This window comes from Marmota marmota, unplaced genomic scaffold (assembly GCF_001458135.2).
Source record: "Marmota marmota marmota unplaced genomic scaffold, marMar, whole genome shotgun sequence".
Classification (NCBI taxonomy): domain Eukaryota; kingdom Metazoa; phylum Chordata; class Mammalia; order Rodentia; family Sciuridae; genus Marmota; species Marmota marmota.
In genome coordinates this window covers 13,085,128-13,098,619 of record NW_026000093.1, presented here as the reverse complement: position 1 = coordinate 13,098,619, position 13,492 = coordinate 13,085,128, and the positions used below count along the sequence as shown (strand labels likewise).

The 13,492-nt window shown below is 33.4% G+C and overlaps 1 protein-coding gene and 1 pseudogene across 1 annotated transcript in view; one reads left to right on the top strand and one right to left on the bottom strand.

Moving 5' to 3' along the window:
• The window catches only part of Mcmdc2 (minichromosome maintenance domain containing 2), a 37,427-nt gene that overhangs the window by 9,565 nt on the left and 14,370 nt on the right, over window positions 1-13,492 (top strand). The window contains exons 8-11 of the mRNA XM_015485821.2: window positions 1,670-1,907; window positions 7,923-8,128; window positions 9,864-10,030; window positions 10,700-10,879. Coding sequence (XP_015341307.1) covers window positions 1,670-1,907; window positions 7,923-8,128; window positions 9,864-10,030; window positions 10,700-10,879 — 791 coding nt within the window. The remainder of the gene's footprint in view (window positions 1-1,669; window positions 1,908-7,922; window positions 8,129-9,863; window positions 10,031-10,699; window positions 10,880-13,492) is intronic.
• On the bottom strand, window positions 333-430 carry LOC125610605 (annotated as a pseudogene).

Here is a 13,492-nt window from a genome sequence, read left to right as displayed (position 1 = left end):
CAATAAAATGTAAACTAATCAATAAGATAATTTCTGATAAAAATTATATGGAGGAAATAAAACAGGATAATGTACAATTTTCTGTCAGGCAGACCCCTTCCTTTGAGTTAAATATTATTTTGAACCTGGTAAGGTGGCATGCACCAGTAATCTCAGCTATCTGAGACGCTGAAGCAGGATGATCAGTTGAGCCCAGGAGTGGGAGGCCAGCCTGGGCAACGTAGCAAGACCCTGTCTCAAAAAGTTTGATTGTTTTATAATTAGCAATAAGAAAGAGGTTTCGGGATGCCAAAGAGTTTTTCTACAATACCTTTATTTATTTCATTTGTCATTTTAATATGAAACATCTAACAAATTTGCCTGTCATCCTTGCCCAACAGCCATACTAATCTTCTTTGTATCATTTCAGTTTTGGTGTATGTGCTACCACAGTGTTCCACAGTGTCTGTTATTTTCTAGCGAAGGCAATAGAAAATGACTATTAATCTGAGAAAGAGAGCTCAATAAAATAACACCCTTTTCCTCATCTGAGTCCTGAAATAAGATACCAGATAAAGGTAGATGGGGCCAAACTATCACCTTTATTACTAAAAATTTCCTTTAACAGCTTCAACATAATTTTGCATTATGTAAACAAAAACAGAAAGCCAACTTAATGTTTTAACTTGGTTCACAAATATGTAAATGAAGGAAAGGCTGGTTAAATCTTGAATGGAGTAGAATTTTTTTTTGGAATCCCTAAGTAACCGTCTATAGTAATAGAGATGCCCGAGCTGACTTTAAGTATAAGTGGATTCTAGATACCTCAATTTATCTTGAAGAGAAAACTTAAACAAAAATGTTGAAGAAAACAAGCACTAATGGACCGCACACAGACAGTTTAATGACTTTTTATATTTTCTACTGTGAAATAATTCAAGATTTATTGACTTTGGTAGCAGAACATGATTTATTTGTCGGTGGAAAAGTGTGATTTTTTATGCTGTATTCCAGAATTATACAGATTTAACCTACCACATGTGGAAAGAGCTGGACTAAGATAGGTATCTTTTATTTATGGGGTAGGAGAATAGAGGAAATTATGATGAAATCTATGATGGCAGCCAAGAGAAAGGAGAAGGGGACCGTTATTCATGCATAGCTCAGCTATTCCTACCAAACTTACCAATTGGATAAATTACTTACCCTTTTCAGGAGCTGGAAAGAGTGAGGGGGTGGAGAAGATCTAGATTATTGCAATATACTACAAGATAGTGCTTTCAAACTAATAAATATAAAATATAAATCTTTCTTTTAAACCACAATATTCCAGTAGTTCCCATTTTTCTCATTAGCTCTCACAGAAGTTGATATTATTTCAGACATAGAAATGTAGGATCAAATTCAGCAATATAGGAGCCCCATGATTTGCTTTGCTCATTTATGTCTTAGGATTTGCTTTCAATCCATAGAAAATTTACATGAGCAATGAGGTGACTGCTTTCTTTTCTTTTCTTTCTTTTCTTTTTTTGCATTCTCTGGGATAGAAAGGATAGACAAGCATGACCTTCACTCATAACTTAATATAAAAATTTGAATACAGCATCATTAGGAGAATGATAATTTCATTTTGAATAACTGGAATTTAAGTGTCTATAATGCTTTTTTTTGTTTTGTTTGTTACATTCAGTTCCTTCAGGAATTAGTGACAACTTCAGATGCCTCCTCTCCTTGACTTCTAGCTCATGCTGGAAGTTTACAGCAATACTTGCCAATATCTTTGCATCACACATTGTTCCTCCTGGGACTTACAATTTACTCAAACTCTGTTTGTTGATGAGTCTAGTACAGACAAGTGACCGTAATAAGGAATCAGAAGATTGCCTGGATATTTTAATTATAACAAGTGATACTCTACTTATAGACAGGTAAAATAATGTGTAATGAACTTTTACAAATTATAAATTGGTCACAGAATTGCATAAATCCTTCTCATTAGTATTATTTCAAGATGAGTATCTAAGTACTAAGTATTTAAATCAGCTTTTATCAATGAAGTTGAAATTTTTAAAACATGAATTGAGCATTGGAATAACTGCTTTCAATATTTTGAGACTCTAACCAAAGTTTTAATGAATATCACCAATCAAACCTTTACAAATGAATGCATCTTTCGTAGGCTCCCCTTCCCCCATTCCCTAGCTCAGCATTCTGCTTTTGTACCTTGTTTTCATTTTTAAATAATCCTCCCTATGAGCCAACAAGCCATTTTCATATTTTTTTACAGATCCTATTCAATAATATTGGTTCACTACACCCAAATGAGGCTATTAAAAAAATGCCAAAATTACCGGGCTTTTTGCAGGGGGGTTGGAATAAGCCTCTGCTCAGCATTTTGGGGCTCCCCACAAGCAATACCTTTTAAAAAAATAGGTTACTTAAATGTTTATGAAACTGGAAATAAACTCTCTACATTTATATCTTTTTTGCAATTCTAAGGCAAAAATAAATTTATAAAATGAAGTTGAATTTTTTAAAAATTCAAATTAACATTAATCAAACAGATGAACTTCATTAAAGTTAAACCATTACTGACAATGTAAATTTGTTGTTAAGTGCTACAGATTGCACCAATTTATTCCTCCATTAATAGAACATTAATACTCTCAAGTATTTAAAGCTTCCTCATAGCCTCACCGACTCTCTTATCAAACTTTAAATTTTGCCATCTGATGGGTGAAAATGGAATTTAATTTGTATTTCTTTAATTGGAAATAAACTTTAGCATAATTTAGAGCTTACTAAGCATTGTGTTATTTTTCCATGAACTTCTGTTCTTGGCTATTGTCATTTTTTTCTATTAAACTGTTTACCTGATTCTTATTGAGTTGTGATACTCGTTGGAAATCAAGGCCTTTGTCTCTTTTTCTGTTTGTAATCAGTGTGACTTTTCTTATGGTATTTGGAGCTGTATGAGAAATCTGGTTTTGTTTGTTTGTTTCTAGGTAAAATTTATATATAGTGAAATAATCAGATAATATTATTTAAAACAGTGAGGTTTTACGAATGTATATGCTCCATAACCATAATAAAACTATTTTCATCACTCTAGAAATATGTCTCTCTCTTCTAATTCCTATTTCCACAGGTGATTTCTGTTACCATAGATTAATTTTCCTATTCTTGAACTTCATATAAATGGAACCATACAGTGCACACTCTTTTCTGTATAGTTTTCTTGCTCAATATAATGAGCAATCAATAAGATTGATTCACTTGTGTCCTCATTATTTTTATTGGTGAGTAGCATTTCATTGTATGAATATACCACAGTTTATTTATCTATACTCCCTGTGGTGGACATTTGGGTTTTGCATGTTTTGACTATTACAAATAAATCTGATGTAACCATTCTTTTTTTATTTTTTTCCTGGTGCTAGGCCATGCACATGTTAGTCAAATGCTCTACCACTTAGCTATACTCCCAGTCCTGCTGTAAACATTCTTTAAAATATATATATATATTATTTATTTGTAGTTGGACTCAATACTTTTTATTTTATTTATTTATTTTATGTGGTGCTGAGGATAGAACCCAGGGCCTTGCATGTGCTAGGTGAGCACTCTACCATTGAGCCACAACCCCAGTTCAGCATTCTTAAATATATATTTTTTAATTTTTCCTTTTATTGGTGCATTATAAATATAGAGTGAAATTTGTTATAACACATTCATATGTGTGCACAATAAAACCATATAACCTGAACAGTTTCATTCCCCAGTACCTCCCTTTTCCCTTCTCCCCTTCCCCCCTGGTCCCCTTTTTCTATTCTACTGATCTCTCTCCTATTTTTTTTAATTTGTTCTAATTGGTTATACATGATAGTACAATGCATTTTGGCACATTATGCACCAATGAAGCATAGCTTCTCATTCCTCTAGCTGTACATGGTGCAGAGTCACCAGTATTGTAATCTTACATATAGGGTAATAATGTCTGTCTCATTCTACCATTCTTCTCATTCCCTCATTCTTCTCATCCCCACTCCTCCCCCTCATTCCCTCTGCCTAATCCAAAATTCCTTCATTCTTCCATATCCACCCCCCACTATGGATCAGCACCCGCTTATCAGAGAAAACATTCAGCCTTTGGTTCTTTGGAATTGGCTTATTTCATTTAGCATGATGTTCTCTAGCTTCATGCATTTATCTACAAATGCCATAATTTTATTTTTCTTTAAGACTAAGTAATATTCCACTGTATATATGTACCACATTTTCTTTATCCATTTATCTGTTGAAGGGCATCTGGGTTGTTTCCATAGTTTAGCTATTGTGAATTGAGCTGCTATAAACTTTGATGTGGCTGCATCACTGTAGAATGCTGATTTTAATTTCTTTATGTAGGGTAGTTGGGTCAAATGGTGGTTCCATTCCAAGTTTTCTGAGGAATCTCTATACTGTTTTCTGAAGTGGCTGCACCAATTTGCAGTCCCACCAATAATGTTTGAGTGTACCTTTTCCCCACATCCTCACCAAAACTTATTGCTTTTTTTCTTGATAATTGCCATTCTGACTGGAGTGAGATGAAGTAGTATGATTTGCATTTCTGTAATTGCTAGAGTTGATGAACATTTTTAAATATATTTGTTGATTGACTGTATTTCTTCTTCTGTGAAGTGTTTGTTCAGTTCCTTAGCCCACTTATTGATTTTTTTTTTTTGATAAGTTTTTTGAGTTCTTAATATATTCTGGAGATTAGTGCTCTATCTGAGGTTCATGTGGTAAAGTTCCTTTTGTGGGCTTTTTTTTTAATATTAGCTAAATACTTAGGGGTGGAATTCCTGGGTCATAAGGTAAATGACAGTTTTCCAAAGTGTGTGTGCCATTTTACATTTCTAACAACGATCTTTGTCCCCATCCTCACCAGTATTTGATATTGACAGTGATTTTCTTCTTTTATTTTCTTATCAGTCTTTTCCATTTTAGCTGTTCTAGTAGATGTGAAGTGCTATCTTGTGGATCTTGAATTTCCCTAATGAGTACTCATATAAGCTTTTCCATATGTTTATTGGCCACTCGTATATCTTGTTTTATGAAGTATCTGTTCAAGTTCTTTTTAGTTGTGTCATTCTTGATGAGTGTCCTTTGTCACATATATGTAGTATAAAAATTTCTCCCATTCTAAACTATGTTTTTAAAGAATTTTCTTAAAATTCTTAAAGAAAATTTAAGCAGAACTTTTATCTTGATAAAGTTCAACTTATTATTTTCTTTTATGTTTCATGTTTTCTGAGTTTTGTTTAAGAAATCTTTGCCTACCTCAAGCTCAGGAAGTTTTGTTTTGTTTGTGATACTGGAGATTGAACCCAGGGGTGCTCTACCATTAAGCAACATCCCCAGCCCTTTTTATTTTATTTTACTTTTTATTTTGAGACAGGGTCTTGCTAAGTTGCCTAGGCTGGCCTCAGGCTCAAGATCTTTGTGCCTAAACCTCCTGAGTAACAACTGGGATTATAGGCATGTGTCATTGTACCTGACTTCATAAAGATTTTTACAAATGTTCTTCTAGAAGCATTATAATAATTTTAACTTTAATATTATGTCTTTAATTTATATCAAGTCAACTTGTGTATATGGTATAAGGTAGGAGAAAAGATTAATGGTTTTTCCAGTGCATTTGTCTTATTTTTCTACATCATCTGTTGATAAGATCTTCCTTTTCCCTGTTTTTGTTTTATTTTTGTTTCTGTCTTTTTGCAGGGGAGAGGGTTTGAGCATTCCAGACTGGGAGCAATATCTCCATCCCTGTTTTGGTACTATTGTTGAAAATTAGTTGGTACTATTGTTGAAAATTAAACTGAATATAAAATTGAACTATTTGAGCTCTATTTTCTGTTGCTTTGGTCTGTTTTCTATGCTTATGTCAATACTGCACTCACTGCCTTGATTATTATGGCTCTATGTTCAGTCTTGAAACCAGATGATGCAATCTTAGTCTTCATTTTCAAAACTTTAGAAACTACTATAGGCCTTTTGTATTTTCTTATAAAATTTATAATCAATATTAATACCAACATTCTCCCCACCCTCAAAAAGCTTTAAGGATTTTGATTTTGATTGTTACTGCATTTAACTTACAAATAAATTTTGGAGAGAATTTATGTCTTAGAAATATTAAGTATTTCTATCATTTGCTATAGACATATAGAAATAAAATTGATTTTTTATTTTGACCTTGTATTCTGTGACCTTGTGTCAGTTTTTTAAAAATATTTTTAATTTAAAAAAAAATTTTTAAACCTTTATTTTATTTACTTTCTTTTAATATGGAGCTGAGGATCGAACCCAGGGCCTCACACGTGCTAGGCGAGCACTCTTCCGCTGAACCACTACCCCAACCCCTTGCATCAGTTTTGGAAATTTCTCAGTTGATTTCAATTTTTATTTATTTATTTATTTGGATTGAAAAAGGAGCACTCAGCCACTGAGCCACATCTCCAGCCCTATTTTGTATTTTATTTAGAGACAGAGTCACATTAAGTTGCTTACCACCTCACTTTTGCTGAAGCTGACTTTGAACTCAGGATTCTCCTGCCTTCACCTCCTGAGCTGCTGGAATTACAGGCATTCACCACTACACGGCTGATTCCAATTTTTAGACAAGTTTAAGGCCCATTGTTTCATATCATGAGGTTGCCAGCCTGGCTACATCCAAGAGTTACCTGGGCCTAATATATAGCCAGGTTTAAAAAATATATAGCCAGGCATTGTGCTGCATACATAGAGCCCACCTACTCAGAAGTCTGAGGTGAAAAGATCACTTCAACATGCAAGTTCAAGACCAGTCTGGGCAACCCCCAGCAAGACCCTCCATCTCAAAATAATAAAACTAAAAATAACTTAGGACTGGGTACCACTTCCATAGATTCTAAGTGGTTTGGAGTAGAACCTGGCATTGGAAATTGTTGAAAAGCTCTGCCAGTGATTTTAACGTGATCTAAGGGTGAGAACCACTGCTCTTACAGGCTTGAAAAGTTTCTTTAAATGTCATTCCCTCATTTTATATCTCCAAACTAATATTCAAATTCCTTGGAATGGCTCATACACTAAACATATTTTATAACATCCTTCTATCCACATGTAAGGGGATACTATCTCAACTTCTTTTGCATTGCATGTCTACATCTGCTTATCACAGTTGATTGCATCAGCAAGTTGTAATTTCTGTGGCAAGAATTTTAAAGCTAAGCTAAGATAATCATATTCCTTTCTCAGAATATGAGAAGCGAAGAAATCGAGGCAATTAAAGAGGGTTAGAGACTGAAAGGGTATATCAAGAATTGCTGTGATACAGAAGCATCAGTAGACCTGATGAGACATTGACAAACCTAATGTAAAGATTTTGAATATGAAAAAGAAAGCAATCCATAAAAAGAGAATGCCCAATTCCAATATTGTCTCTCTGAAGCTTCCTCTGACTCCTTTTCCCCAGGAAAAAATAATAATACTCACTTTTTTATATATTTATTTTTTAGTTGTAGTTGGACACAACACCTTTATTTCACTTTTTTTTTTTTTGTATGTGGTGCTGAGGATTGAACCCAGGGTCCAGCACGTACGAGGCGAGCGCTCTACCACTGAGCTACCACCCTAGTCCATAATACTCACTTATTATTATTATAAAATAATACTTATGTGTGTCCTAAAGACAAGATTTTAGTACTCATCACATTGTATGTTAGTTTTTTGTATGTCTCTTCTAGAGTGGGCTGTGCAAGTTGGGGACCAAGTTTCATGTTCTTATACCTAGCCCCTAGCTAGTATACACAGGTATATTAGATGCTAAATCAAATTCAATTTAATTGTGTATCTGTTAATACTTTATGACTTCTGAAAATAAAATATTAAATAGTAGTAATGAATAAATTATTTTTCCCTAGGCTTTTGAATTTTAGCATAAACCTTTTTCCCCACGGTATACGCCATCCAGGCTCTACTGAAATTTTTCCTACTCTATCCAGAAATAAATATGGAACTGGAGCAGTTAGCATTCAAGCTGGCAGTGCTTTGTTAGCTAAAGATGGTATCTGCTTTATAGGAGACTTATCTTCACACAAAAAAGATAAACTTGAACAACTTCAATCAGGTAAACAATGTTTTTATCAAATTACTTTTCACTTTTTACTTTTTACTTGATAGTATTACATTTTTAGCAATTGATAAATTATATTAAATGTCATTTCTCATTTCAGTTTTATAAATAAAAACAGAGAAACTTAATATGTAAATGCAATGTTTTAGCCTTTGCTTTGAGTTGTTCTAACATGTGAGATTACTTCGTATTGGGCCAGAGTTTTTTCTTCTTGTTGTCTTATTGCGTTAACTAAGACTTCCAGGATAATGTTGAAAAGCATTGTTCCTGATTTTAGTGGGAAAGCTTCAAGTTTCCCACCATTAAGTATGATGTTAGCTGAACAATTTTTGTGATGTTTTATTAAGGTGAGAAAGTTCCCTTCTATTTCTAGTTTCCTGAAATTTCTTATTATAAATGAGTGTTGGATTTTGTTGAATGATTTTTCTACATATATTAATCTGATCATGTGGTTTTTCTTCTTTGACCTGTTGATGTGATAACATTAATTGATTTTGAACATTGAATGAGTCTTGCATACATGGGATAAACCCACTTGGTTGTGGTTTCTATTTCTTTTTATATATTGTTGAATTTGACTGCTACTTTGTTAAGAATTTTTGCGTCTATGTTCATGAGAGATATTGATCTGTAGTTTTGTTTTCTTATGCTTTCTTTTCTGGTTTTGGTGTTTGGGTAATGCTGGTTGGGCCAGGTTTACAAAGATGGGCAACAACATTGTTGAGGATGTGGAGTATCTGAATTGGTGGGAGTGTCAAATGGTACCACCATTTTTTAAAATTTTAATTAGGTATGTATGGCCATTTTGAAAATTCCTCCAGCCAGCAGTTTCTATAGAGTTAAATATACATTTATCCTATGACCTAAGAGAAAAGTAAATATGGTCACAAAAGACTATTATCATGAATAAAAAGAAAATTAATTTAAAAATATATTTGGGAAGTAGGATTCTAAGAATAGCATTGAATTTAGATTGGTTATAAATGGTGAAAGAAGGATAGAAAGGACAATAGGCTGTTTCCACAATTTATTGTTCAAGTTTTAAGTGTATGGATGGTATGCCACCAATTATGAATGATGAACATAGAGACATAGGGAGCAGAGGACAATCATGGCTTGGGTTTTAATATTACTGAATTTGAAGTATATTTTCTCCCACTCATTGTACTCATTTTGTCTTTTCCTCTCATACTCCTACATGGATGGTCCACTTGCTATCATTTTTTGCCATATAAAAGGACATCACTTAATTTTAACTTCCTTTACAAGTCCACTCTTTTTAAAAATATTTTTAAATTGTTGATGGACCTTTATTTTATCTATTTGTATGTGGTACTGAGCATTGAACCCAGTGCCTCACACATGCCAGGCAAGCGCTCTACCACTAAGCCACAACCCTAGCCCTGTAGTGCACTCTTTATGACCAATCTTCTAGACCTCTGTCTACTCCACCCAGATGCCCAACCACAATTTCAGCTACAAGCTTTGGACTAGAAGTTCTCATCAAGTCATGGGAAACATTAACCTTTTCTTGTCGTATTCTTTTTTATGGCAGGTGCTCTAATTTAGCAATATTTTGCAAAACAATCAGTTATCAAAACAATTTAGTTATCTTCACTATCTGAATTTTAGACAGTAAAATTTTATATAATGATATTTGGTATTAATTTGTATAGATATAGACCAAAATGAACTTAAGTAACAAATGGATAATGTCTTCTGAACTTAGTTCTGGAGAGCAGAAGCATTACAGTATACATCCCAGGAAAGAAGTTTGGGGATGATATTGATCAACAAATGACTTTTCCAGTTCAGTGCAGTTTTTGGTCTTTTGTTGATATGGATTCATCTTCAAGGAGAAATACACAGAAAAACAACACTCTAATTGGTCAGATGGTAAGGTATACACTTAATTGTTAGAATGTCATTCAGGGAATTTTGTTGCAGATTTTAATATATCATATTTCTTCTTCTTTTTTTTTTTTTAATTGTGGTGCTGGGGATTGAACCTAGGACCTTATGCATGCAAGGCAAGCACTCTACAAACTAAGCTATATCCCCAGTCCTTGATATATCTTCTTAATGTTTTGTTATTAACCCATGTTTATATCAGGTTTTTATAAACAATAATAACCCAATTGTTTAAATTTTTATTTTTATTTTTAAATTTGTGTGTGTGTGTGTGTGTGTGTTGTGCTGGGAATTAAACCCAGGGGCTCATGCATGCCAGACTAGTGCTCTACAATGGAGTACATCCCCATCCCTGATTTTAGGATTTTTTTAGTCATGCAAATCAGATGTCTTCTTAGTAGAAATTTGAATCAGTAACTGGAAAGTCTTCAATAATGTGTAAGATAATACTCAACGAAGAGCTTTATTTAAAAAAATAAAACTCTTTACAAGTTCCCAGGCTATTTACATATTGCTTTAAATTGTAATTGATAAAATATTTGACATTTTGAACAATAAATTATATATAATAATCAATTTATAATTAATTATTTCCAAATTGTGAAAATTCTGTAGCTTACTGTCTGCCTGTTGTTACCTTTTGGTTTGATGTAGGATTGCAGCTTGATTCCAGCTAACCTTGTAGAGACATTCGGATTACTGATTAACTGCAATGAATCATCTCCTTGCCACCCACATTTTCCTACTGTGCAACATACTTTAAAGAAAGCTATTGATCCTGAAGGGCTATTTTATTTTGCTTCTAAACAGTTCACAACTGAAGATTTTGAAAAGGTAAAGGTAGATACAGTGGTTATCCAGAAATGCATGTATTAACGTTTCCAACTTTAATAGAAGTCTCTTTGAGCATTCTTCATGTAGGATTCTTTTATTCCAAGTGCTTCCAGATTTTAAACACTTTAAGGCCATTTATAAAAATCATTTAGGATTATGATTAAATAAACAACTATGTAAGGAAATAGATATTAAAATATTGAGTGTAAGCTGGGCACAGGACATGTGCCTGGAATCCTTGTTACTCAGGAAGTTGAGGCAGGAGGACTGCAAGGTCAAGGCCAACCTGGGAAAATAGCAAGACTTCATCTTAAAAAAAAAAAAAAAAAAAAAAAACCACCCCAAATGTCTAAACTGTGGAAATTATTCTTTGAACCACTGTCCAAAATCACTAGGGCTTTGAAAAAATAAAAAACAGCCTTTCTATAGAAAATAAATAGCCTTTCTACAGAAAATAAATATATATATTTATATATATATTATTTATATTTATTATACTTATATATATTTATATATAAGTATAATAAATATATATAAACAGCCTTTCTACAGAAAATAAATATATATTATTTATATTTATTATACTTATATATATATAAATATATATATTTACACACTTTTTTTTCACATTTTACAGACCATTCAAAGGGATTTCCCTCATATGAATATTTTCAGAATTCTTACTTTCAGTAATATGTAGTATGACTCACTAACCCATAATGTCCTAACATTATGAAAACATTTGTGGAATATTCAGAAAACTCAGGAGCAAATGATATAAATTTAGTAATCATTGTCATAGTTATTAAAGGCTTACAGATATCTATAACTTTTAACTGTTCAGAAATCTATTTATAGTAAAATATCTGGGCAGCACAGGTGATGTTTGGCAGTGGAAACCTGGCTATTAAAATTTTTTTTCTTCATACCTGTTTTCCTTATAAGCGTATTGCCTGGGTAAAAGGCTAAAAGGCAAGGTGGACTTTAAAATGGATTAAAAACATTACTTGTTCACATAGACTAGAATAGAAAATGAATAATATTTATGATATAGTAAGGGTTTTTTTTTCTTAGTACATAAGAATAGTTAGTTTCTAGGAATTGGGGCACTATATATAGACCCAGAGAAATTTTTGCTTATTTTTTCCTGAAAAGTGACAAAACAAAAAATTATGGATTTATTAGTCAGGTATGTAATGAATACCTCACATATATTAGCCTATTTCTGTTCTTTTATATTCACATAGAAATATAAAACTCTTTTTTAATTATTATTTAATTGACATAAAAACAAGATACATGAAACAATTAAGGAACAACTCAAGCTAAGCTGAGTGGTGCCAACTATAAGTATTTTGGAATTCAGAAATGAAAATATCAATGTAGAATGCAAGAGCTGGGAAAACTTCATGGAGGAGGCAGGACTTTAGTTGGGCCTTAAGAAAAAGTAAAATTTAGATGGCAGGAAGAATGTATATTTTAAACAAGAATCACAGTAGGTGCAAAGACACAGAAGTTGAAATAAGTATGTATGGAAACTATGAGAAGATCAGCTTGAATAGTGTAAAAACTGAATTATGGATTCACAGGGATTTGGCAATTTACAGTAATCCAAGAAGCTCTCAGACAGAAGTTTAGTTGATTTGTCAGACTGTAACAAACAGTTTAGATGTTACTAGACAAATAAAATGGTGAAAATAGTTTGTTTGCAAGACAAATCTGTCTACCACACAAATCAGAGTGGGTTTGTTGCAGTCTGGGCTCTCCTGAAGGCAGACTGCATGTTGAGAAGGTGGAGTTTAGTGTGCCAATGTGTTTTAGGGAGTTCTATCAATACCTGAGGAAGGGATGAAGCCAGATTAGGCAGAGGGAGGAGTCAAGCTGCCATACAGGCCCAATGTTAGCTTCTGCTGGCCTACAAGGAGCTCTAGAGCTAAGGTGACCAATCAGAGTTGTTTAGCTTTGGACAAACAGAGAGGAACTTCATAATGCCTTCCTTACTTCTGTGTCAACCAGTTATATGATGTGACCTGTCCTAAGTCAATCCCTGAAGGAGATGTCAGCTAGAAGCTATTACTGACAGCATTTCCAGTAGTTAGAGCAAGATATCCCCTAAGGGTCGATATAAGTGGTATATCATCATGCCACCATGGGATAAAACTTAGGGATATTGATGTTATTAATTAATATCAGTTGTATTATTATACAGTTATGAAGGCCTGGAGAGAATTGTGGTGCAAGGAGAATAAGGGCAGGACACATCCATACAGGTTATTTCCAATCCAGGATATAGCTATATACTTTTTTTTTTAAGAGGTTATATTTAATTATGAAGTCAAACAACAACAAGTGCTGGCGAGGATGTGGGGAAAAGGGTACACTTGTACATTGCTGGTGGGACTGCAAATTGGTGCAGCCAATTTGGAAAGCAGTATGGAGATTTCTTGGAAAGCTGGGAATGGAGCCACCATTTGACCCAGCTATTCCCCTTCTCGGTCTATTCCCTAAAGACCTAAAAAGAGCATGCTACAGGGACACTGCTACATCGATGTTCATAGCAGCACAATTCACAATAGCAAGACTGTGGAACCAACCTAGATGCCCTTCAATAGA